The 26373-nt window shown below is 43.1% G+C and overlaps 1 protein-coding gene, 2 long non-coding RNA genes and 4 other non-coding genes across 7 annotated transcripts; 2 read left to right on the top strand and 5 right to left on the bottom strand.

Moving 5' to 3' along the window:
- Positions 1-2594: 2594 nt before the first annotated feature.
- Rnase12 (ribonuclease A family member 12 (inactive)) lies at positions 2595-3722 on the bottom strand. The gene has a single exon (XM_087207561.1). It carries the CDS (start codon positions 3493-3495, stop codon positions 3058-3060), a length of 438 nt encoding a protein of 145 aa, XP_087063687.1. The 5' UTR covers positions 3496-3722; the 3' UTR covers positions 2595-3057.
- A 9217-nt stretch (positions 3723-12939) lies between these two features.
- On the bottom strand, positions 12940-13011 carry Trnap-agg (transfer RNA proline (anticodon AGG)). Its single transcript has one exon. It is a non-coding gene; the product is annotated as a tRNA-Pro (tRNA).
- A 229-nt stretch (positions 13012-13240) lies between these two features.
- Positions 13241-15787, bottom strand: LOC147829034 (uncharacterized). The gene is made up of 2 exons (XR_015449815.1): positions 15069-15787; positions 13241-13491 (listed from the first exon to the last, which is right to left on the bottom strand). It is a non-coding gene; the product is annotated as an uncharacterized LOC147829034 (long non-coding RNA).
- On the top strand, positions 13263-13753 carry LOC147829035 (uncharacterized). Its single transcript, XR_015449816.1, has 2 exons — positions 13263-13399; positions 13478-13753. It is a non-coding gene; the product is annotated as an uncharacterized LOC147829035 (long non-coding RNA).
- Trnal-aag (transfer RNA leucine (anticodon AAG)) lies at positions 13604-13685 on the top strand. The gene has a single exon. It is a non-coding gene; the product is annotated as a tRNA-Leu (tRNA).
- Positions 15322-15393, bottom strand: Trnap-agg (transfer RNA proline (anticodon AGG)). The gene has a single exon. It is a non-coding gene; the product is annotated as a tRNA-Pro (tRNA).
- On the bottom strand, positions 15726-15798 carry Trnat-ugu (transfer RNA threonine (anticodon UGU)). The gene has a single exon. It is a non-coding gene; the product is annotated as a tRNA-Thr (tRNA).
- Between the last annotated feature and the right edge of the window lie 10575 nt (positions 15799-26373).

Below are 26373 nucleotides of genomic sequence, written 5' to 3'. Positions count from 1 at the left end.
TTTTCTTTTTGCTCCTTTCTTTTATTTCTCTCTTCAAAGTACAACTCAGATTCCATTCTTTCTTTGGCACATTTTCTGAACACTTAAATCTACATTTCTCATTTCTCTGAACCTCTTATTTTCCACTTTATTCACTTCTTATTTTCCACTAACTTGACATTAGTACACATGAAGTTTAAAATGATTATATTTGATTTTTGAATTTCCTATGTTTAGGATTAGCACAAAGACATAGCATCAAGTATGTATAAGTCTTAATAATTGGATTGATGTATTACTAACAGATTATTAAAAATTAAATGGATGTGTTTTCATTGTACCTTGAGAGGGTGCCTTGAACCTAGACTTTGTGTGTGTTGGAGAAAAGAAAGGAGAAAAATTTGTAAAGAATTTATTTTGTTTCCTAAATTTGTACATCTTTGCCATGGAAATCAATAGTGAGGTGGTAATGGGAAAACAGAAAGACAGTGGAGAGAAAATAAACAGGAAATAGAGGAGTGCAGAGATGCCCAGTCTTACAGAAACATCAATTTCAAGTGGGCAGAATTCACAGTTGCATGGGATGAACTTCAAACTTCTAGGTGCTCATTAAAACAAACAAACAAGCAAAACAAAACAAAACCACAAATTTCTAACATGTTACAGTTCATTCGAATTGTACTTTGATCCCTATTGAAAAAAAATGCTCTGAGGATAGATTCCTTCAGACCATCTCTGTTACACTTTAATGAGAATGCATTTATCAACAAGATTTGTTTCTAATTAGAAGAAAGTTTGAGGGAGGAAGAAAAAGGTTTGAGAAGGCAAGAAAGGACAATAAAGCCTAGGGATAGGGGCAGAAAAAGGAATCAGAACTCAGAGAACAGAAGCAGAAGCCTAAAGGACACATGTCATCTACTGCAAAGTTTGCCCAGGAACTGATGCTACCAAGACTTAAGTCACGTGATTTCCTGCTCAATTTCTGCTCAGATGCTGAGAGCTCTTTGCTCACTTGCTAGCACCCAGATTTCTATGAAGACAACAGTGACAGTAGGATTCTCACAGAAAAATGGCTGGTGGCACTCAGCTGGACAAGAGCCTCCCCAAATGTGGTGGGGTAACTATGAGGTGGGTAAACTGTGCCTACGTACAAAGCTGTAAAGTGTTCTTTACCCAAGATTGTGCTCTCATTGCTCATAAATCTAACCAGTGAGTTAAAACCTGATGCTTACAGAAGACAGAGCTACTAACGAGCATTGGTGCACCGCCTCCTTTGATATGACTTTGACTTAAATCCAAATGGTCAATGCAACAATTGAAATCTCTCAACTGAGAAGACTGGGACAGAAAGTACTCATGACAGCTTGTGACTCGTGACTTCTCACAGGATTAAAATATCATAGCTTAGAATTAGGGACCCCGGAAGATGGCCTCACTTAGAAATTATTCTTCATTTTTATTTCTCAATACTAAGCCTTTCCTCCAGCAAAGCTTGTTTCTCTACTATCAAAGAAATAGTATTTCAGTAGAGTGATAGACTTAAAAAGAACCTCAAGGATCACCTCAGTGAAGCTCCTCACCTTACAGATGAGTAAACCAGTGATCAAAGAACAGGTCTTGGTGAAATTCTCAGAATTAGAAGGCTCTCCTTCTCCTCCTTCTCTCTGGCTGGAAGATTATTACTCCCGTAGCTGAGTGTGGAATAAGGAAACAGTGAGTTCAGTTGCAAGAACTAAGAGGAGAAAGGAGTTAGTGGTCTAGCTCAAAGTCCTGCCTGTTCCCTGCAGAGATACAAACAGGAGACACACTAGACACACTGAGTTCTGAGAGTCCCAGTCCCTCCCTGGGAAATCTTTCTTCATGTCTCTCCACAGTCTTTACAGAAAATGGTTTCTGGGCCAGGGATTTAGCTCAGTGGTTCCACCGCCTGCCTCACAAGCACAAGATCCCAAGTTTGATCCCTGGTACCAAAAAAAAAAAAAAAAAGAAAAGAAAATGGTTTCTATCCAGTCAAGCTCATTCTGATCTCCTTCTCCCCCACCCCTTTTTTTGTTCTCTCTTTCTTTTGAGACACAGAAGGAGCTATGAAACAAAAAAAAATGCAGTTTGGGACTGGGGATGTAGCTCAGAGGCACAATGATTGCCTGGAAAGTGCAAGGTCCTGAGTTTGATCCCTGGTACCAAAAAAAAAAAAAAAAATGTTGAAAAACAAAACAAAACAGATGCAGTTGAGTTGTGTATACCATCCTTGGAAAAGACCCTAAGAGGTGATCCCGGGTGTTTTCATATGGGCCAGGATTAGGATGAGATGGATGAGGCACTTGCTTCGGGCACAAAACATAAGGGGGTGCCCAAAACGCACTACTTAAGATAAGTAATATTTAATGCAGCATTTAAAACTCAAGCTAATCGAATATAACCCTTGACATGCAAATATTAAAATTTTAATTAGCAAGATCTGACCTTTCACTAGTACTACTCACCTCACCCTAATCCTAGCCATGGTAGTTTGAATATTTAAAATGTGAAGATTTTGTGTATCAAGGATTTTTGCATTAATTTTTATTTGTTTTTAAAAATTGAATTAAAATATTATTTATCTAGATTACTGCAGTTTGTGTGCCCCCACCTAAATTTTTTGCTTAAAGTGACAGTGTCACTCACTTTGCCTTAATCCCAGACTTGCCTTGTATTCAACCTTTGTCCTCAACCCATGACTAAAAGACAAGAGGAAAAAAATGGAAGCATATACAGAATTTACAGTTTAATTCAGGAAAGACTTTTTTTCTATGTCTGACTTTTTTTTTTTATACCGGGGATCGAACTCGGGATCTTGTGCTTGCGGGGCAGGTGGCACCACCACTAAGCTAAATCCCTGGCGGGAAAGACTTTTTTTGAAGCAGAATAAAATGATTCCAACTCAGCAGTACTAGAAGAATAAATTAATGACAGGTGACTACCCATTTTGCTTAAGGCCTTATCCCTGTGTCCCTAGGTTGAGTCTTCTGCAGGAATGACAGACCCAGAGCAGCTCAGAGAGAACAAGCGGGAGTTACAGGCTCAGAGGCTGATCTCAAGTTACTCAACATATCCCTGGAAATTAACTGGCCCCAAGTTATCACAAGTGACAAGAACATACCCCTCCAAGGTGGAAATGTGGTACCTGCAGGCAGGATATATTGTGCCGCCAACGAGTTGGCAGAGTGTCATTTTGAACTTTGCCTCACTCTGGAAGCAGAAATAGGTAGCATGGTTTGGGCACACCATCTTCCTGGGAGAAACGCAGATGCTGTTGATTTTTGGGGGCCTCTCGTGGATGAAGACATGCTCCTTTTTGCATGTGTGGTTGGGTTCCCTGATGACTCTTTGTCGGATCATGGAGTTACAGTACCTCACAGGAATCCTGCTCTTTGGGTAGTCCACATTCAAGTGCTCTATGGACTTCACCACTAAATCCTCATCTGGCTCCTTTTCCCAGAAGAGAAGCAGCAAGAAAACGATGACCATTAGTATCATCAGTGTTAAGATTCCCTTCACATCTATGGCTTTAGCTCCTGTTACGGAGACAAAAGGAGCACAGAGTAATCAGGTTCCTCCTGTTCTAACCCCTGGCTGCTCCTCCATTTTTTTGTTTTCTTCTCGCTGCTACTTAAAATCATGTTTACCCTGCAAGGTCCAGCTGGAGGCACAGCTCATCATTAAAACCCTCTCAGGCCATTTTAGCTCTCAGAGTTTGGTACTAATGGCTGTCATAATTCCCTTTGTCTCTACATGCTCCTTGATAGCATGTACCACATTTTCTATTTCTCACAGAGCTTTCAAAATGCTTAACACGGAGCTGAATATACAGAAGGTACTGAAAACTACCCATGCCAGATTCTTTCATTCATAGTGTTCAGTGACTTCTTTCTCCAAAATTTTCTCAACTTGAATTACACCCAATTCCATATGTTTTGGGCAATGTCTACTAATTTGTTCTTCCCAGTTCCTTCCTTCCTTGTGTCTATTCTGCTCGATCCATGTGAGCTCCTCTTACCTGTCATTTTTGCTGCAGCTTTCACAGGTAACATATCCTTTTGATCTGAGAAAAGCCTCTTGTGTCTCACTGTTCCTTGGCACTAGCTGATAGGGAGCAACTTGGGTGTGGAGAGGGCAAGAGAGTAAGAGCAGAAAGGGAGGGAACTCCAGAGTAGTGTCTTGGGTACACTGGGAAGGAAGAGGAGTTTCCTTCAGAGAGAGAGGTGAATAAGGCAGGTTGTGAATAGTTCCTTATTGAACAAGTAGGAATTTTCAAAACATTCAGTGAATGTTCATGTGTGCCAGCCACATTAGTGCCCATTTCCTAAATTTTCTTTTTCTTTCTTTCTTTTTTTTGGTGCCGGAGATCAAACTCAGGACCTTGCGCTTGCGAGGCAGGCATGGTGCCATGGAGCTAAATCCCCAGCCCTATTTCCTAAATTTTCAATCAGTCCTTCCTATAAGCCTGTGGGGAGGCTATTCTTTTAATTTCACTGATAAAGAAATGAGTTGCTGAAAAGTCGAGGTGACTATGGGAAATTACACAGATCTCACTGTCACAACGCCGAACACTTGAATTCGAGTTTCAGCGAGTTTTAGTTCCACATGCTGTGTAGAAGAGGTCAAAAATGTTCTCTGGCATTAACATTAGCCTTGATAAAGTTCCGGGCTTCTGAAGACTATGGCAGTAGTTCTCCAACTGCTGAATGTCGGAAACATCTGGGGATTTTTGGGGGGAGGTGGTACTGGGGATCAAACTTGGGTCCTTGAGCTTTCAAGGCAGGCTTCGGAACCACTGAGCTAAATCCCCAGCCCCTGGGGATTTTTTTTTAAATGGTAACTTCCCCCTCAAGCATTCTGTTTTGATATCAGATGTGGCTAATTAAGATATTCCCAAGTGATTTTAATATGTAGCAAAATTTGGAACCACTTAACTATGACATACTTGGGAAGCCTTCATGGATAATTAGTGAATGAAGGCTTAGTAAAAACACAGTGGCTCAAGGTCTTGAGACAATAAAAATTTTATTTCTGTCATCTGTTAGTAAGTTGATATAGGAATGAAAAATTGACTTAATTTTCTTAGATCTTGCTCTAAAATCCTCTCTCTCTCTCCTACGCTGGATATCAAACCCAGGGCCTAGTACATGCTAAGCAAGCAGTGCCTTTGGAGATACAGCTAAAAAGACTGCTCAACACATTTATGTCTTTCTAATTGGCAGGAAGGAAGTGACTGTTGGGTGCAAAATTATCTAAGGACAGAGCATTCTGGAAAAGACCACAGAGAGGACATCTTTTCCTGTCAACAAAAACATAATTTCCGACCATGAAAATGAGCAAGTTAGAGGTTATTATTTACTTTCAGCAAACTGTTCTGCTTTGCATATGTGCCACACAGTGCCAGAAAGATATGTACATAATTAATTTTTGGCAAATTTTCCAATTAACAAATGTGATTTGCACATCATGTTGCATAAAAGCTCCACTGAATAAAGAGAAGTGTGTGCATGTCCTGTAATACGTTCATTATTTCCTATGAGGACTTCCAAGTGGCTGAACTACAAATGCTGTATTGAGTCTATAACCAGGGAAGCAAATCCTGCTACAAAAGATATTCCAACTGAAGCAACTGTACCTATCCCGAACATTTCAAAACCTGGATATTTCACCCTCAGAACCAGAGTTGAGTAACTCCAATTCCACCTTTTAGCCATCACCAGTCTACTCTTCTTCATTAAATTCTACCTTATTTATTTATGGACTTTTGAGATGGGGTCTCACTATATAGTAAGGCTGGCCACGAACTCACTATGAAGCCCAGCCTGGCCTTGAACTCATGGCAATCCTCCTGCCTCAGCCTCCTGAGTGCTAGGATACAGGTGTGTGCCACCATGCCCAGCCCTCTACTTTTTTTGCATTCCACATACAAGTGAGATCATTTGGTGTTGGTCTTTGTGTGCCCGACTTACTCTACATAGCCTGAGATCCTATAACTTCATGCTCAAATTAATTTGTAAATTTGTTTCAGAATAACCTGAGGACAACCTCTCCCTTCTTGAAGATGTATTTTTCTGAATGATTTACATAAAACTGGAAAACATGAAATTCCTGTATCAAAAAACAGGCATGGAAGGAGGCTGCAGAGTCTAACTCAGGAGAGCTAATGATGCCCCAGCCAGCCTCAGCTTGGCCTTAAATGCTTGCTTCCTGGCTCCTCTAGATTTAAAACCAACCAACAAACAAAAAATGGTGGGGAAGTTAAGTGAAATCCATTGGACGTTTTTGGCTTCTAATTGTAACCCAGAAACCCAGTTCTTAACTCATACCTACTTACTCTTTGAAGGCGAGACTCTGGAATCCACCTTTGTAACAACAGCCCAGCTCCCAGTTGGTAAACCAACCAACAGATGAACCTCGCCTGCTAAACAACACTTTCATTTCTTAACAATTGCACCCATCCACAACAAAACCAAACCTACAAGTCTAGGGAATACTCAGTACCCCATTTGGGAACCTCTGTGTCTGGACGACCACTCTGGCTCAGAAAAAGCCTCACTTCCCAGGACCGAGATGGCTCACCGGAAAGCTCCTTGCCTAGACATCACAAGGGTCTGCCTCCGAAACACCTCTGCAGGAGGGGTAGCCTACATTTCTCAAAGTCCTTAATTATCTGTGTCCTTTCAGCACCTCTGGAAACCAGGGTCCAGAAGATGAGCTGGAGCGGTCTGGGTGTCGTTTACCAAGAAGATTCTGGGGTCACGTGAAGGAGAGAAGGGAGCATCTCCCCATGGATTTGGAAGAAGACAGACAAGAACTGGGACCACTCCGGACTCAGTAATGTGGAAAATGTCCCCTCACCTCTTTTTGTTTTTGTTTGGGTTTGGTTTTTTGTACTGTAGATGAAACCTGCGGCCTCTGCCCTGAGTTGCATCCCACCAGCTCTTTTAAAAATGATTTTTTTTTTTTGAGTCAGAGTCTAAGTTGCTAAACTGCTAAATTGCTGAGCTCAAACTTGAGATCCTCCTGCCTCAAAGTCCCAGAGTGCTGGGATTAATTACAGGCATGTACCACCACGCCCAGCTGTCTTCGCCATTTTCTAATCCCCTTTTCCTTGACTTTTTTCTGTCAGTTGTAAGTCACCTTTGAGCACCTTACTTAAGACTAAGATGTTGGAAGCACTTCCAAAGTAGGACCTGATTTCTCTCCTCTTCATTCATGTTCATTTAGGAGCCCTCCAAACATTTTCACTTGCTGCTCTGACGAGAAAGCGAATGAAGTCCTGCACTCTGTGTTACCGAGGCAGTAAGCTGTGATCTGCAACTCTACACTAGTTCACACCAATTCAGAAGCACCCAGTGAAGGCTCACAGATCAAGAAATGTTTCCAGTTGCAACCCATCTCTTCCAGGAATGCTTGTTTTAAATTAGCCTCTCTCTTTAGTGTCCGTAAGAAACTCTGCTTGGTCCATGCTTTCTGTTTGTAACTGGTTAGTGGTGCTGGAAGGGCAGCCTGGCCTTCTCTCATGCATGCTGTGTGCTTCTTGAGGCCTGGAGCTGGGCACCTTCTTTCTGTAGTGCAGAGCCTGGTACCTCTCAGATCACAAGATGTTTTGAAGTGGAGAAATGTTTCGGTAAAAGATGTCAGATCGTGTCATATTCCAGGCAGTCATTAGCTTCATGATCAGGAGAAATCAAATCACTTCTCAAGGCCTTGGTGTCTTCATCTCTAAAATGGGGGTGGTAGAAAAGAATAAAGGAAGAATCTGACTATAAGGTCCTACTCTGCTTTTACAAACTAAGGCACTGAACTTAATTTAAATGAAGCCCTTGGCTATTCTCTTGAGGTGACAATTCTCTGGCTACAAGTTCTATTTCCCTGCACACTGAGGGATAGGAAGAGGTCTCTGCCTGCCATCCTGGAATGCAGATCCACAGTGGAGAAACAGGGAGCAGGATTCTGGGTACCAGACCCAAAGGTGAGGAGCTCTGCTTTGGAAGTGTAGAGAACTCCTGTGAAATGGCCTAGGGAATTGGCAAACTGATCAAAGGAACACGTCCTTAAGTCAAGAAAAGTAACTCTTCGGGGGAAAGGAGATGATGCACCCGTGTCCTGGAGAGGTTCATTGATTACTTCGGCAACTGGAGAGCTGTTTTCTAGACAACTTGCTAACTGAAGGATTTGTGCAATACCCTCACAAGCTGCTGGGCACTCATCTAGCTCACCTCTGACTCCTTCACCTATCCCCATGTCCAGATGAGGTAAAAAGGCTGGGGCCTGCACTTGTCCAAGAACAAGCTGCTCCTGATCTTGGACAGGACAAGTTCTGAATCAGAGCCTGTCACTCTTGGCCATGTCGTTATAGCCCCAGGCTATGCACACTGGGGTTGCTGTTCTTCCTTGAGGAGAAATCAAGCCATTTCTTGTTTTATAATTTCCCTGTGTCCCTCAAATGACTGCTACCCTGATATAGCCCAAGAAAGACCAGTCTTCCTACCAGGCCTTTCTAATAGCTACTTGCTAGGCCTGTTTAGGTTTTGTACTTCTAAGACTGCTTTGATCACAGTGCCCCAGGCTGAACCCTCAACAGCCCTCTCTGACTGAAGAAGGACCATTAATCCAGCCTTCCCTTTGGGGTACCTCCCGGGGCACTGACGTCTCTCACATCACTCCCAGGCCCTGCTCTCCTCTCTGGACCAGTTCCAGCTTCCCTGAACATCAGATTAAATTCCTTGAAAATGATGAATGCTTTTCCCTCACTCCAGATAATCCCCAAAGCTCTAAAGAATCAAAACAAACACCCTCCCCATTCAGAAGCTCCCAGCAAGGGCAGGATGAGCAGCAGTGGTGAGTCATGAAGGTGAGCTCCTCTCTCTTAACATTGCCTCTGCTGCTAGTCAGTTCCTGTGACCCTGTGCCACACACAGTGCCTAGAATACAACAGATGTTTGATAAACATTTGCTCAGTAAAAATTGAACAAACGGAGAATGTATAGATGAATGGCCTAAAAGAACTGTATTTTGCACTGTAACAATATAGGAAATGATATAGGACCTCCAGTTATGGTATAAGGGAAGTATTAGAACTCCCAACCTGCTGGATGTCTGATGCGCTGAGTTCGTGTTCTCTAAAAATCAAACAGTGAATTCTAGGAACAACAGAGGTTAAGAGTAGGAAACTTTATTAAGGGAAAGAGAACTCCTGCCTGAGACAGACAGGAGGCAGCCCAGACAGTGGATTGCTGAGGACCCCACTTCTCAGAGGAAGTTTTATAGAGTGCAACCACATGGTTACAACATGGCTTACAGCTATGATCAACCAATAAGATTATAAGTATAGTCACTTAGGTAATATTGATGGGGAAGCAAGTCATATAGTAAAGGTACATGGAAGTACAAGGAACTTTCCAGGAAGGGATGAGTCTGAGGGTCTTGGTCACCCACCGAGGTGACTGATGTCTATCTAGACTTCATTAGACCAGGTGTATCCACTTATCTCCAGCCTGGTCATTCCATCTTTATCTTGAGGCCTGTCCTCCACCTGATGTGCCTCTGGCCACAGTTGTAATGCATTTTCATCTTTGTCCTAACTCTCTCAAGGGCCCAGCCCTATCTGACTGCCTGTAATATTTCTACCCAGCTTAGCTGTCTATAATATAAGTATAGTAACAGAAGGATTCCTTTATAAAACTCAGTCATCTTTTTTGAAATTGAACTCTATAGCACCATCTGAACACAAGATCAGAAAGACCAATGGAAGGTGAAAGTTCTTGATTCACCTCTACTTACTATTCAAGGCCTTAAATTTATTATTGCTCCTCTGAATCCCTCACTTCAGTTGTTAGTGGGTGCTAGCTCTGCTCTCTTCTCCCTCCTTATCCACGGGTGCAATCTGCCTTAATGAGTAGTTCAGGTTAGTTGTATGAACACCATTTCCCTGGACAACAACACAGCTTTCTGACCTTCCTACCTCATACACATAGAAATGGATTCCATCTACAAATTCTCATTGAAAACCCTGGAAGAGCCATGAGAGTACTTGTTGTCCCGAGGGAGCCAGGTTCCAGTGTGGCTTAGTGCTGGAACAGACACTTGCCTCTCCATGGGTATTTTGTGACCAGCAGCAGGTTCTCATTCTGTGGTCCATAGTCCTCCCTCCACTGTCCCCATGTGCTAGCAGCAGTTTCGCTACATAGTAACAGATCCTTCGTCACAAAAATCTAGTTAAGCAAGGCTGACAAAGTCCTATTGGGTTACCCAGGACCTTCCTCAACCTTAGTTTTTCCCTTCCTTGTTGGTCTCCCTAGCATAGACTCTCATTGCTCGTTTTGCTAAATCAGTTCTCATATGCACTATTCTAGAATGGCCCTGCCCTGTGTAATCCTGTTATGTTCTAAAACATCATGTGGTTTAGCTTACTCTGACCACATGAACCTGGTGGAGTCTTCTAGTGCAGGTCTGCCTGGAGCAACTGCAAGGAGAGGTCAGGGCCCCAAAGATCTCCATTTCCTTCTTTGTACCTTCCTTTGGGTCCTGACTTTTAAAGCTTATCTAAAACATCTAAAGGGCCACACTGTGGCCAGATGGAGAACTGCCACAGAGTATTCTGGGGACTGCCCACCCTCATCCCGTCTTTCCCTGAGGATGACACATCTTCTGCAAGAGCCCTCTAAGTAAGCCCTCCTTACTGGTGTCACAGTATAAGTTCTCCCTCATCTTTTTGACCTTAGGAACCAGTTTTGTGGAGGACAATTTTTCCACGGAGTGGTAATTTCCCCCTTTTCAAAGAAGCTCTCTGGTGACATTTGGTTTACTCATTTTGGCTAGAGTTAGTTTGTGGACTATCAACACTGTGACTGGGACAAGTGTGCAGTGTGGGGAGGGGGCTGATGGAAATAGTGAAAAAAACAATGGGCAGGGCCATTCAGGACTAAAATAAGCGTCAGAGTCTGACCTAAAGCCTGCCGCCAGACGCAGCTGTAGAATTAAAAGTACATCAACTTGCTTGCCACTAAAAAAGCCAGCCACAAGATGCAGCTTAATCGTCACTTGTCACTCACTGATAGGGTTTTGGTATGAGTCTGTAAGCAATTGATTCTGGTCTCGGTTCAATCAAACTGCTCTGCTAATATTAATCTCTGTTTGTAGCCGCGCCCCCACCCCCCAGTGCTAGCATCGCCACTACAGGTCCAACTCAGATCACCAGGCCTTAGCGTCTCAGAGAGTGTGCAACTGCGTTCACAGGAGGGTTCTCGTTTCTGCTAGAATCTAATGCCATCGCTGATCTGACAGGCGGTGGAACTCCGGCTGTGATTCTAGCCATAGGCAGGACTGTAAATACAGATGAGGTTTCGCCCACTCACCCGCTGCTCCTCCTGCTGTGTGCTGCTTTCCTAACAGGCCAAAGATATGTACCTGTCCATGGTCCCAGGAGCTGGGGACTCCTTCCTTAACAGCTTCTATGACTTATTGATTTAAAACCATTTACACAATTCATTCACCAAATATCTACAGAGTATCTATTAGGTACTAAGGACTCTTCCAGCCTCTGAGACTTCAGCTGTAAAGATCCATTCAAGTGGCAGGGAGAGGGAATTAATGTTAAAAAGCAGCAGCACCACCAAAAGTCAGGCAGTGGCATGTGCAATGGAGAAAGTTAAAGGAAGGGGGCTGACAACAAAGGGGAAGCTGCTGTTCATGTGGGGTGGTCAGAGAAGCCATCTTTGAAAGTTGACACGTGTATCTTAAGAAAAGAGGGAAGGAGCTGTACAGCTCTGGGAGATATGATAGTCCAGGCAGAGAGGGGCAGGCATGAAGCTCTGATGCCAGCACATTTGAGGGGCCTACAGGGCTCCTGTATCAGAATGGAGTGAAAACAGTGACAGAGATAGACAAGAGAGGAAGACAAGGAAACGAAGGGAGTCCAAGAAATGGAGAGATCAGGATGGGGCTTTTTCAAGCCATGGTAAATTGTTTCGATTTTATGCTGAATGAAAGGGAGATGTGTAGAAGGTTTTAAGCAGACATCATCTGCCTTGGGTTAAAACAAGATCATTCTGGGAAGAAGGCCATACAGATGTGGGTGTGAGGGAGTGACTGGTAACTGGAGTGGGGCGAAGAGGGCCTAGAGTTATGGGGTACAGGGCATGGTCTCTGGCAGGGCCTTTGCAGGTCCCACAGCAAACCCAGGCAGACTCGGAGAGCTTTTAAACAACTGCCTAGTCCAGGGCCCCATACTCAGTAATTCCAATGTAATTGGTCCTGGGATTGGTCCCAACAGGAAATGGTTGAAAGGCCTCATAGGTGTGACTCACAGGGCAAGAAAATACCTGTTGAGTAGTTCATTTCCAAGGGGCTACATTAGCGGGGATCTCTTCACTCCCACCCACCTCACAAAAGGACTTGAACCTGGAGCACAGGCTTTATGTGACAGGAGACCTCACTGTATGTGCTGACCAGTGGAGGGGCTGCACCCAGATAGGTCCCTGTGCTAACAATGAAGGACATCGAAGGCTATGTAAAACTCTTATCAAAATATGCCTAATCCTGAATTACAATTTCTAGATAATTTTTAAAAAATTGTAGAAGAGAAGGGGTGGTTAATTTTAGTATAATGATTTTGGTAGAAGAAACATATAAATGATACATAGTAGCATCTGGTGTTTATCTTCATGATTTAAGAACAAAGGGCATTTTCCTATAGATGAAATATATAAATCTTAAGTAATGTAGTATAAAATGCTGTTTACAGTATCATTAAGTGTAGATGGTAGCTATTTTTCTTTTTTGGTACCAGGGATTGAACTCAGGACCTTGCACTTGGGAGGCAGGTGCCAGAATCACCAAGCTAAATCCCAAGCCCCAGGGGGTACTTTATGTGAAAGTGTTTAATGTCTAAACACATGGATTTACTGGGAAGACAACTAGCTAGCTAGAAGAAAAACAGGGCTCGTCCGGGATTTGAACCCGGGACCTCTCGCACCCTAAGCGAGAATCATACCCCTAGACCAACGAGCCACTAAAGGTACAACTTATACTTTACTACTTCAATAAGGAAAGTGTCAGCCACGTCTACAACTGATTGCAAAGTTCTCTTTTAATAACTAAGGGCGTGGGTGACGCCTACTGGATAAAATAAGTCATTGCAATCTCGCTCGCCTAAATTCTGAAAAGGCCCGGAAACTACGGACTCTTTTTAAAGGGTCCGCTGCAAGTTTTCGCTCCTGAGTGGAACCGAGCGAGGAAGTCAGGGACAGTCGGGGTGACTCGGAGGGCGTCCCCTGCTTTCCAGGTACCCATTCTGTCTGTGGCCGCGGCCGGCGTAAGGAGCTGGAGAGGCCACTGTGCCGGCGCCCAGCCGGTGCCCGACGCGGAGCCGACGCTGCGCAGCCCCGACCTGCCCCAGGTGATCGCCCGTTCTCGGGGGCCCATGTATCGTTGTCCTGCGCGGTTCCTTTCCTAAACTTCGAATATTGCGGTTTAGGAGAACAACAAAACCTAAACCGGAAAGAAAAGGAAAAAGAGGCGCGGAGCTGCAACATGTGAACCATGGAGTGGGCTGGGAGATAAAGAGAACGATAGACAATGTACAGTTGCATTTTGGCAAGTGGGTAGCGTGGCCGAGCGGTCTAAGGCGCTGGATTAAGGCTCCAGTCTCTTCGGGGGCGTGGGTTCGAATCCCACCGCTGCCACATACTTTTTGAAACAGTGCAGCTATGTTAAAATACTCAGTTTCAAAATAAAAAAGAGATAAACAGTTTCTTCAGTCTACCTCTGTCACCTAACCACTGGGTTAGCACTGTTTGTGAGCTTCACGTTATGAAGGATCTTTTGCAACTGGAAAGAGGACCAAGAGATGATTGGAGAGAGAAGGGGAGGGGAATGGAATGTAGAAAGAATTAAGATGTGTTATGTACATGTACCAGCTCCCCATGATGAATGTAATCATTATGTAGTACGAACATATACTAATGAACATTTAAAACATAATAACAATGCATAATCCTTAAAGACAACAGCACCTTGGCAAGGTGCCTCTGAACGCATGGCTTCCCAGGGGCAAAGTGCTGGGACTTAATATCAGAAACCTGTAAGCTTAAATTAGAGAGACCCTGCCTCAAAATAAATAAAGAAAGAAATAAACGGCGGGGGTGAGTGGCGGCTCCTGCAGTGAGGAACGTACTGTAGTCACCTGCGCTGCTGAGGAGTCAAGCACAATGAACAAGGGGGCCTGAAAATCTCGAAACACTGTAGTCTTTGATGACCTTGACAAAAAGCCTCCTCCTCATTGGCTGAGGAAAGGACGTGGGGGGAGGAAGTAGAGGCACAGAACGTACAATTTTTAAGGTTTTTTTTTTTTTTTTTCTGTACAGGGAAAGAGAAATGGCATTGGAAAAAGTGCTTAAGAAGGGCATTTTTAAAGGCCTGGAGATCGTTAAGCACATGTGCATGCTGACTGGGAGGAGGAATCCTGCCCTGTGTATTGGGATGGCGGTGGGGTGCGGAGGGAGGGTTGACAGCCGAAACCAGGTCCTTCTGTAGGGGAGAGGACGGGATTCCGTCACGTTAAATCGGAGCGATTGTCTTTGGTAGAAGCAGAAGATGCGCCTTAAAACAGGACAGAAGAGGGAGGCTGTGGGCGCCAGGGACAGGCGGTTGGTTGGTTTATTGCCAGAAAGGGAATGTAGTTCACTTCTAAGTCGTAGCTTTCTGCAATAGTTGTCATTCAATATAGAGAGTTGCCAGGGATCCAGAAAACATTTTTTAATTTAACATTTAAATTTTTGCCTTTGGTAATTTATATTGCCATTACTCATTGCTCCATTGGGGTTGGCAGAATTTCTTGCTCAGTTCACAGGATTGTGGTGAAAAAGAAGATGGGAGAGGGGGAGCAAGATGGGGAGGAGGAAAGGGCTACAGTGAAAAAAGTAAAGGAGAAAGGAAAGACCATTATCATGCGACAGCACGTAAACTAACTTAAAAGGGAACACATCGCACACACCAGGTGAGGATGGTAGTAGAATGCATCAGCTTCCGATTCCTTCTCAAGAAAGAAAATCATTTCTTATATTTACCTAAGGCTGTTGATTTCGTTTTCCATGCAGTTTCCATGGTCTATTTCGTCTGATACGATTGCTGGAGCTAGGAAGGAAAAGGAGAGTGTTACAATTCCCATTTCACAGCAATGCGCTGAGAGGCCACTGAAGGAGAAGGATCGTTCTTTCAGGCCGAAGAGCCAACTTCGAGCCGTCCTTAGTTTGCTATTTCACACCCCTTGTGGAATTTTCGGTGCAATTTTCCAAAAGCAAGGTAGAGAAAATGAAAACAGGGCTCGTCCGGGATTTGAACCCGGGACCTCTCGCACCCTAAGCGAGAATCATACCCCTAGACCAACGAGCCAGACAGACTACCTCCTTTAAATCAGACTGAAGGCTGATGGGAGTCAGCAGCCGGTTTTTTTTTTTTTTTTTTTTTTCCTTTTTTGAGTAATGCGGTGCTCCAGCGGCCCCTGCTGGTAAGACTGCAAACCAGTTTGCACACCTCGCGGTAGCAAGCCCCAAGCAGGCTGTGACCGGTTCCGCCACACCGGAAGCCTCAGAGGCAAAGATTACTCCGTGCCGCCTAGACAACTCGAGGACACAGGGATCTCTGAGAACGCGGCGCGGGATCCGCAGCCAGCCCCACCGCCTCTCTCAGAGAGGTCTGTGTGTACGGGGAAAACGAAAAGTTATAGGCCCCAGCGAGATTTGAACTCGCGACCCCTGGTTTACAAGACCAGTGCTCTAACCCCTGAGCTATGGAGCCATTACTTGAAACTCAGCGCTCTATCTTTCATCTTATAGATGTGTATTATTAGGTCGTCACTGAACTATAAAACAGGATTTTAGTTTAAGTCGAATTCCAGGATATTCTGCTACAAAACTGAAACCTTTTCGTGGCTCTGAGTCCCACCAAAAGACTGCTGTGAGCAGAAAGCCACCATTTGGCTGGCTTCTGGTCCTTATTGCTGAGGTGACACGTTCGCCTGAGCCTCCGTGGAGCACAAAAAGGATGCTGATGAAAGAATTTGGGATATTTGGGTGCACAGCAGACTTCCTGGGATACAACACCCCACTTGGGGGCTATCTCACAGGCAACCTAAGCCCTGTGCTTCCACGGTGGCAAAATCCGGGGAAGGAGGTGAGAGATGGACCGTGGTTTTGTTCTGAGTCCACAGCATCAAATGAGATCGTTAAATCTGCTTTATTTTGTTTGTTTGCTGTTGTTTGTTTTTGTGACTGTCTCTTTCTCAAAGTCCAGGGAAAGAGAATAAATGCGAAAAGGGCATATTGAAGAGGAAGAGTTTAAGGTATACGTATTTTCGCATCTTTGCTATAAAAACAATAATTTTTATTTGAAAGTTGTGCTTTCAACTTTTTGAAAACTCATTTACATAGTCCGGTAAACAAAACTAAAAATCATCTGTGAAAGAGCTGGTACTTCTTTATTACTACAACTATCAGGATTAGGGAAAGCTCCAAGGGTGAACCAAGTCGTTTTAGTACGAGTTGGGTGCTCTGCTACAGTCCTGCTTCCGCGCTATTTTTTAACGTCTGCATTTGCTTAACATCACAATGTTTGTCAGAAATCTGTAAACTTAAAATCCATTGCCTCCTTTGACTCATTCGGTAAAGGTTGTGAGCCCATGAACTAGAAGGCGAAAAACTTCTGTCTCCCTCTGTGCCCACGCTTGACACACACACACCCAGCTCCTCGGGCCACCAAGGCTTGGAGAGCCCTCGGAGAGCCCTTCGCCAAGGAGGGCAGGGCCGAGACAGGGATGCGGGTCTTAGAGTGATCGAGGTCGAGGAGTAGGGGGGACACTCAAATTTAGGAAACTTTAATTGACGCCTAGAGGGAAATTTCCAGAGACGCAGAGACGCAGAAACGGCCCATCTGAAAGGGCCAAACATGAATAATGCACAAGGCGGGGCTTTGCGCCAGTGGGGTTCTTTTGGCAGATAAGTGATTCCCACTCTGGAAGCAGGCACCGCATCTGAAACTGTTCCTAGAGCACCCTCTGCTCCTTGAAAGGAAAGATACAGCCCCGTTCTGGGCTGGGGGTGCTCTTGCAATGCGACCTCCCTCCCTCTGTATCTCTGACCGGAAAAGCGTTCAGCGCGACAGCGGTGGCCAAGGACGCAGGTCTGTGGGAGCACCCGAGGCCTCCTCGGTTCCTCACTATGAAGGCCAGTGGTTAAACCCACCCTCGCCGTGCTGAACCTGCAGAAGGAGGCGAAAGGAGCTTCCTGCGAACACGGTGACCGCCTTGCCTGATCTGTGAAGGAAAGGGGGCCAGATCTGTGAAGGAAAGGGGACCTGATCTTCCATCCCGTAGCACTCCAAGGAAGATTCCTACCCAGAGACCTAACAGCAAGGAGTTCCTATTATTTCATCTTCTCACATAACCTGCAATAAGTCTTGGGGGAGGGGGGTTAGCCCCCTTATTCTGTGTCTTGTTGCTTATGTTAAGGAAAAGATAAAAATCTTGCAAAAATATTGCAACTAAGAATTGTCGATTACCTGTGCCAGCCTGGGAAAAATAATCAGAAAGATTCCACACAGGATACTCATGCTTATTTGGGAATAATACAATATTCCGATGGGAATATACATGCCATAGTAAACTGGGCATGTTCAGAGCAGTAGAGGTAAGTAGTTTTCAAATACAAAGTGAGGACAACATCAGATATTCTGAAGCAATCCTTGGCCACAGTGATGAATGAGTGGTATCCGTTGAAGATATACAGACATTTGCTGGGCAGAAATTCCCTGAGAAGTACTTTTTATGTAAGATTGTGGTGGCCTCTATACAAGCTTGCGGTTCTGGCAGTCTTTTGTCTTAGTTACCTTTGGGCAATCATTCTTAAGAATTTTTCCTTCATAACCTCCGGGTTTTACTTATTTTTTTTTTAATTTTTACACTTTATTAAATTCTTTTATTGGTACATTGTAGGTATACAATACAATTACATTTCTCATTGGAAATTGTACCTTTACATAATGCATCTTGGTTCTTATTTTTTCCCCATTCCTAGCCCTCCCTTCACCCCCTCCACCCTTCCCTATTTACAAAGACTTTATTTCCATTTTTTCCATTTCTCATCATTTTTCCTTTCCCTTCTTCCCTTTCCCCTGCCCCTCCCACTACTTCTATCCCTTTGGACCTGTTCTTCCTATTTTGCATTATCAATTATTCATTCTAATCATTGGTACATTGTAGGTATACAATATAATGACATTCATCATTGGAAATTTGCACCTTTACATAGTCTCTCTTGGTTCTTATTTTTCACCCTTGCCCAGCCCTCCCTTCAACTCCTCCAGTCTTCCCTATTTACAAAGATTTTGTTCCTATTTTTCCATTTTCTCATATTAATCCCATTCCCTTCTATCCTTTCCCCTGGCCCTCCCACTTCCTTCCCCTTTGCCCCTTTTCTTCCTATTTCACATTACCTATTATACATTTTAGTCCTTATTTACACTTTCAGTTTCTCACACCAGAGAAACTATTCGGTATTTACACATCTGTGTCCTATTTATTTTACTTAACAGTATCACCTCAATGTGCATCCACTTAGCTATAAATGTCTCTAATTTCACATTTTTTATGGCTGAGTAGTACTCCATTTTATTAAAAAACCACATTTTCTTTATCCAGTCTCCAGTTGATGGGCATTTGGGCTGTTTCCAAGTTTTAGTTATCACAAACTGTGCTGCTATGAACATGGGTGCACATATATCACTGTGGTATGATTCTTTTAATTCTTTGGGGAAGATCACCAGCAGTGGAATAGCTGAGTCAAATGGGACTTCCAGTCCTAGTTCTTTGAGGTATCTCCATACTGATTTCCAAAGTGGTTGCACCAGTCTACACTCCCACCAGCAGTGGAGCAGGGTTCCTCTTTCCCCCCAGCCCCGCCAGCATGTTATTGGTTGATTTCATGATAGCAGCCATTCTTTCTGGAGTGAAGTGGAATCTCAGTGTTGTTTTCGTTTGCATCTCTCGAATGACCAGTGATGTTGAGCATTTTTTCATGTATTTATTTACTATTTCTACTTTGTCTGAGAAATGTTCATTTCAGATGCCCATTTTTCTATTGGGTCTTTAAATTTGGGAGGTCTGATCTTTTTAAGTTCTTTATAGATTCGGGATAGTAGACCTTTGTCTGAGGAAGAGCAGGTGAAGATTTATTCCCACATTGTGGGTTGTCTCTTCACACTGCTGGTGGTTTCTCTTGCTGTGCAGAAGCCTTTTAATAAGAAGAGATCCCACTTGTTGATTGTTTGTGCTAGTTCATGGGCAGCTGAGGTTTTGTTCATAAAATCTTTTCCTACACTGATGTCTTCAAGGGTTCTACCTAACCTCTGTTCCAACTGGTTCAGAGTTTCTATTTTAATATTTAGATCTTTAATCCATTTTGATTTTAGTTTAGTGCATGGTGAGAGATATAGGTCTAGTTTTAATCTTTGGCAAGTTGAAGCCCAATTTTTCCAGCACCATTTATTAAAGAGGCTATCTTTCCTCCAGTGAGGGTGTTTGGCTCCTTTGTTGAAGATGAGATGGCTGAGTGTGTCTGGCATTGTTTCTGCATCTTCTAATCTGTTCCACTGGCCCTCAGGTCTGTTTCTTTGCCAGTATCATGCTGTTTTTATCACAGTAGCTTTGTAGTATAGTTGCAGGTTGGGGATTGTGGCACCCCCTGCCATGTCTCTGTTACCTAGAATTGCTTTTGCTATTCTAGGTCTCTTCTTGTTCCAAATGAATTTTTGGATTGTTTTCTCAAGGTCCATGAAGTATGCTGCTGGGATCTCAATTGGAATTGCATTAAACCTATGTAGCAGTTTTGGAAGTATGGCCATTTTCACTATATTAATCCTTCCTACCCAGGAGCAGGGGATGTCTGTCCATTTTCTGATATCATCTTCAATCTCTCTTTTCAGAGTGCCATAGTTTTCAGAGAAGAGGTCTTTGATTTCTTTCGTTAGGTTGGTTCCTAGGTATTTCAGTTTATTGGATGCTATTGTGAAAGGAATTATTTGCCCTATTTCTCTCTCAGTGAGTCTGTCATTTGTGTAGAGGAAAGCTATTGATTTTTGTGTGTTGACCCTGTAACCAACTACTTGACTGAATTTGGTTATTAAGTCTAGAAGACTTTTGGTGGAGTTCTTGGGGTCTTCTATATACAGTATTATGTCATCTGCACATAATGGCAATTTGACTTCTTCATTTCCTATCTTTATTCCTTTTATTTCTTTCTCTTGTCTAATTGCCATGGCTAATGTTTCCAGAACTATATTGAACAAGAGTGGTGATAGTGGACATCCTTGTCTTGTTCCTGATTTGAGTGTGAAGGATTTCAGTTATTGACCATTTAGTATGATATTGTCTGTTGGTTTTTGAGAGATGGCTTTTATCAGTTTGAGGTAGAGACCATCTATTCCAATTTTTTGTAGGGTTTTTATCATAAATGCATGTTGGATTTTGTCAAATGCTTTTTCTGCATCTATGGAGATAATCATATGGTTTTTGTCCTTGGCTCTATTGATATAGTGTATTACATGATTGATTTTCATATATTGAACCATCCCTGCATCCCTGGGATGAATCCCACTTGATCAGGATGTATGATCTTCTTGATGATATTCTACATTCTGTTTGCCATTATCTTATTAAGGATTTTTGCATCTATGTTTAGTAGTGAGATTGGCCTATAGTTCTCCTTTTCAGTTGGGTCTTTCTCTGCTTTGGGGATCAAGGTGATGCTTGCTTCCAGGAATGAATTTGGGAGTATTGCTTCCCTTTCAATTTCATTGAAGAGTTTAAACAGTAGTGGCAGCAGTTCCTCTCTAAATGTCTTGTAGAATTGAGCAATGAAGCCATCAGGGCCTGGGCTTTTCTTAGTTGATAAGTTTTTAATAACATTTTCAATTTCATGGGTTGATATTGGGTTGTTCAGAATTTTTAGGTCTTCTTCGTTCCACTTTGGTAATTCATATGTATCTAGGAATCTTTCCATTTCTTCTGTGTTGTCCATCTTATTGGTGTATAGGTTCTGGAAGTAGGTATTGATGATCCTCTGGATTTCTGCTGGGTCTGTTGTCATTTCACCCTTTTCATTCCTAATTGCATGGATTTGGGCCTTTTCTTTCCTTTTTCTGATAAGGTTGGCTAAGGGTTTATCAATTTTGTTGATTCTTTCGAAGAACCAACTTTTGGCTTCATTGATTTTTTGTATTGTTCTCTTAGTCTCCATTGCATTGATTTCTCCTCTGATCTTTATAATTTCCTCCCTTGTATGAGCTCTGGGGTTGTCCTGTTCTTCTTTTTCTAGAAGCTTGAGGTGCAGCATCAGGTTGTTTAATTGGGCTTGTTCTGTTTTCCTAATATGCGTATTCACTGCTATGAATTTCCCTCATAAGACTGCTTTAATTGTGTCCCGTAGATTCCAATATATTGTAATGTCATTGTCATTTAATTGAAGGAACTGTCTGATTTCTTCTTTAAGTTTCTCTGTGACCCATTGGTTATTCAGAAGTGTGTTGTTCAATTTCCATGTGTTTATGAAATTTTTTGAGTTTCTTTTGCTATGGATCTCCAATTTCATTGCACTATGGTCTGATAATATACAGGGGATAACTTCAATTCCTTTGCACCTACTTAAACCTGTTCTATGAGTGAGTATGTGCTCTAATTTGGAGAATGACCCATGTGCAGCTGAGAAGAATGTGTATTCTGATTTTGTGGGGTGGAAGACTCTGTAAACATCTGTTAAGTTCATTTGTTCAAGAGTTTGATTGAGTTCTAGTATTTCATTACTTATTTTTAGTCTAGTTGATCTATCTATTTGTGACAGTGGGGTGTTGAGGTCCCCCACTACAATTGTATTAGTGCATATATGACTTTTCATGTCCGTTAGTATTTGTTTTATATAGTTGGGTGCACTAGTGTTTGGTGCATAGATATTTATGATTGTCATCTCTTCCTCTTGGATTCTTCCCTTTACAAGGATGTAGTGTCCTTGTTCATCTCTCTTAATCAGTGTTGGTTTGAAATCTACTTGATCTGCAAAGAGGATCGCTACTTCTGCTTTTTTTCAGGTTCCTGTCGCATGGAGTATTGTTTTCCACCCTTTAACTTTCAGTCTATGAGTTTCCTTTTGAATTAAGTGTGTTTCTTGTATGCAGCATATTGTTGGATTTTGCTTCTTGACCCATTCTGCCAGTCTATTTCTTTTGATTGGTGAATTGAGACCATTAACGTTGATGGTTATAACTGAAACATATTGACTTGTCATTGCCATGACTTTTTCTTTTTGTTGGGTTCTCCCCCTTTACATTTAATTTCTTGTCATGCCAGATGGGTTCATTCTGCTTTGCTTCCTGGGGTTGTGATCCTCAATGTCTGTTCCTAGGCTATTGTGTAAAATTCTTTGGAGTGCTGGTTTGGTATTCACGAAGTTCCTAAGGTGCTCTTTGTCATGAAAGTATCTTATTTCTCCATCCATTTTGAAAGATAGTTTTGCAGGGTACATCAATCTGGGTTGGAGGTTGTTTTCTTTTAGGGCTTGGAATATGTCACTCCAAGTTCTTCTTACCTTGATGGTTTGTGTTGAGAAGTCTGCTGGGATTCTGATGGGCTTTCCTTTGTATGTGATTTGTTTCTTTTCTCTAACTGCTTGTAGAACTTTGTTCTTCTGTTGAGTTTCTGGAATCTTAACAATTATATGCCTATGTGTAGATTTTTTTGATCAAGGCTATTTGGAGTACTATATGCCTCACTTATCTGTATGTCAAGCTCTTTTCCCCTGCTTGGGAAGTTTTCTGCCATTATTTCTGTGAAGAGATTTTTTTATGTCATCTGCACTCTCTCCTGTTTCTTCATTGACTCCAATCAGTGTTATGTTATTCTTCTTTGCATCATCTAGCAGCTGCTGGATTAATTTCTCATGTTCCCTTATAATTTTGAAGCAATTTTTCTTTTCCTGGTCACTAATTGCAATTTTATCTTCTATATCTGAAATTCTGTCCTCACATTGGCTCATTCTGCTGTGTAGATTTTCAGTGGAGTTTTTCATGTCCTGGAAATCTATTTGCATCTGTTTTATGGATTCCATTTGTTTCCTGTGTTGAGATTCCATCATGTTCTTGAGCTCCTCTCTAGATTAATCATGTCTTGCACTAGGGGCACAATTTCTCCTGTTATCTGAGAAATTATTTCTGATTTCCTTTTTTCCAGATCCCCTTTTGTTGCCAGTTCAGTGGGTCCAGGTGGTTGAGTATCAAGAGTGTTCCACCTCATTTCCCTTTGGGGTTGCTGTAGGTGATCTGGAAGTCTGGTTTTGAGACTTATTTACATGTTTTCTCATTTTGACTGGGGGGGGGGGTCTGTTGGCGCCTGCATGGATTACCTCCTCTGAGCTGGGAAAGGTGGGTCAGCTGGTGGGAGCAGCAGTAGGGATGGTGGCCCAAAAGCCCTTTCCTGTGGGCTGGGAGCAGTGGGAGGGATGGTGGCCTGGAAGCCCCTTCCTCTGGTCCAGGAGCAGTGGGATGGTGGCTCAGAAGCCCCTACCTTTGGGCTGGGAGCACTGGGAGGGATGGTGGCCTGGAAGCCCCTTCCTCTGAACCAGGAGCGCCAGGACAGAAGGTGGCCCAAAAGCCCTTTCCTCTGGGCTGGGAGCAGCGGGAGGGATGGTGGCCAGGAAGCCCCTTCCTCTGGACCAGGAACAGTGGGACAGTGGCTCAGAAGCCCCTACCTCTGAGCAGGGAGCAGCGGGACTCAGTACCATGGTCTGGTGGTACGGTGTCCTCTGTGTCTTTGTAGTGTGGACCCAGGTGGCTGTACAGAGGAGCAGGGAGTGGGGGTGTTCAGTGGATTGTTGCCGGGATGCGGGCTGATTCGGCATGTTCCCTGTGACTCGAGACCTCAGTAGGGTGTCCGCAGACCTGCCTGCCTGCAATGGGCTGATTCGGCATGTTCTGCGTGACTCGGGACCTCAGTAGGGCGTGCCTTTACTTATTTTTTGATAGGGTTGATACAGGCAACTCCATTTTGATTCTGGCAACTTTCACATTTCATTCACACCTTCTAGACCACCTCTCACGACCTGTAATGATGGATGATTCATCCACTCTCTGGGATTTTCTCAGATCTTTGGAGATGAGAAAAAATACTCTACTCACCCTGGAAGAAAATTCAGAACTTTGTGTCTGTGAGCTAAGACAAAATACTGGAAAATTGTAATAAGAAGACCCCTTACTTTAGTCATGTGGTAGTGTGGCCAGGTGGTCTAAGGTGGCTGGATTTAGGCTCCAGTCTCTTTGGGGATGTGGGTTTGAATCCCACCACTGCTAGTAGTGTGTTTTAATCTAGCTGTGATTCTAGGGTGTTAAGGGTCCAAAGTAAAAGAGATCCTGGTGATTTAAGGACACAAACATTTTTGAAATGTTTCTTTCCTGTCAAAGATACTTCCCAGGGCTGGGGATTTAGCTCAGTGGCACCACACCTGCCTCACAAGCACAAGGTTCGTGAGTCTGATCCTTGGTACAAAAAAAAAAAAGATACTTCCTCGACATCTCACATCATTTTCCTCTGAATCCTCTATTTGCAACTCAAATCACATTGGATTTCCTACGTGAAAATATCCGCTTCAGCAGGCCAGTGTCATCTGACATCCATTTCCAGAACTCCCTTGATCATCCTGACTTTTCTAAAGTTCACACTTTTCACCATTTTTGTGTTCCCACAATAGGGAACCCTTCCCACCCTCTTCTAAAACCCACTTTCATGTTGAATCTTTCCCATGATCTAGTTTAATCCCATCCCCATTCTTTTCAGACCACCCTGCTGCCTCCATCGGCCTGTACTGGTTTAGGAGCTGGAGCTGGAGCTCCTGCTCTGGAAATATTCCAAGAATAGTCTATTTTGTTTCTAAGCAACACTACTTTATAATCGAAGATGATGAATGAATGAAGAAAGCCAAGACTTAGCAGGCTTTAACACACCCCATAAGCAGCTGGGGTCAGGTAAAAGGTAAAAGGTTGTTCTGTGTTTGACTTTGACTATGATTTGTTAAACCAAACTCTTTAAGATTGAGAAAACCTGAAATAAGAGGATTTATTGGGCTATTATCCAATGCTAGTCTAAAAGAAAGGACTGCTCCTGAGACAAATTTTTGCAGCCTCCAGCAGCAGGGCGGGGTAGCAGTTGGGAAAATTTCCAGCAAACCAGAGCTAAGAATATTTTTTATAACAAAAATTTGGGGAAGAAAGACATAAGTTGTTTACACTGAATATATATTTGCTATAGAGAAAAGAGGTGGGATTACAGGAAGAGGGGAAAGTTTGGGACAGGGCAGTCCACAAGACATAAAGTGATTGACTCTGGATTGGTTTGGGGTTATAAGCAGGATGTGTTGGTGCCTAGTGGGTAGTGATGGGATTTAAGGTTTTAACTTACATTCAAAAATGTGAAACTGTCTTTTGTTCTTTAGGACTGTAGCTTCTTAACTAATTAACTTCCCTGATGTCTTCTCTCCTTCATCCTCCTGCCCTCTGCAATGAAATTTAGGGCATCTCAGAATTTTTCTCTTATCAGATTCCAAAACACTTCAACGCTTATTGTTAGCTGACTCCAAATCAGACTGATGTGGCACTCAGGGGATGCACTGTGAATGTTGGGTCAGCCCCTTTCCTGCCCCTTTCCAGTGACTCTACTTACCTGGGAGACTGTCCTGGCTCTGAAACACCCAGCTGCAATACCTGTTCGGACTCTGGCCCAGTGAGGGAAGGAGGAGTGCATGTACTTAAGGCCCATTTAGTAACATCTACTCACAAGGGCTGTTCTGTACTGGACAAGCTCCAAGGAGGTTGCCAAAGTGGTGACAAGAAACCTATACCCACCCTACCCTTAAAATAAGTTGTAGGTTTGCTGACTCCACTCATGGAAAAAGAATTCCAGGACTATTCTGAAAGAGGCATAAAGGGATTTATTAGGCAAAAATTTTTTAAATACACACTCAAAGAAATAGAATGTGGGCCTCAAGAGAGAGGTGTGCTATCTTCTGCAACCTGAAACATTTACGTTTCTCCCGAAAGGGTGGAAACCTATGGAAAATGTGGACCCCTGCTCATAAGGGTACTGGCCCATTTTACAGGTAGGGGCCCAGTTGTAAAAAGATGAATAATTGAAGCATTCTTTGAATTTTATCAACCTGTTCCTTTATCTCAAGATCAGGTTCCTGCTCTTTATTTTCTCAACTAAGCGAATTTATGGTCTTACAGTATTCTTAAGGAATTTTGGGTGTGATGAGTCTGGAAGGAAAGGAGCCTAAATTAACC

Source organism: Heterocephalus glaber, unplaced genomic scaffold (genome assembly GCF_053883595.1).
Source record: "Heterocephalus glaber isolate CG9 unplaced genomic scaffold, H.glaber_assembly_v1.0 deba00000809, whole genome shotgun sequence".
NCBI classification, from domain to species: Eukaryota; Metazoa; Chordata; class Mammalia; order Rodentia; family Bathyergidae; genus Heterocephalus; species Heterocephalus glaber.
Note: the sequence above shows the minus strand (reverse complement) of the source record. Positions and strands in the feature narration are given on the sequence as shown.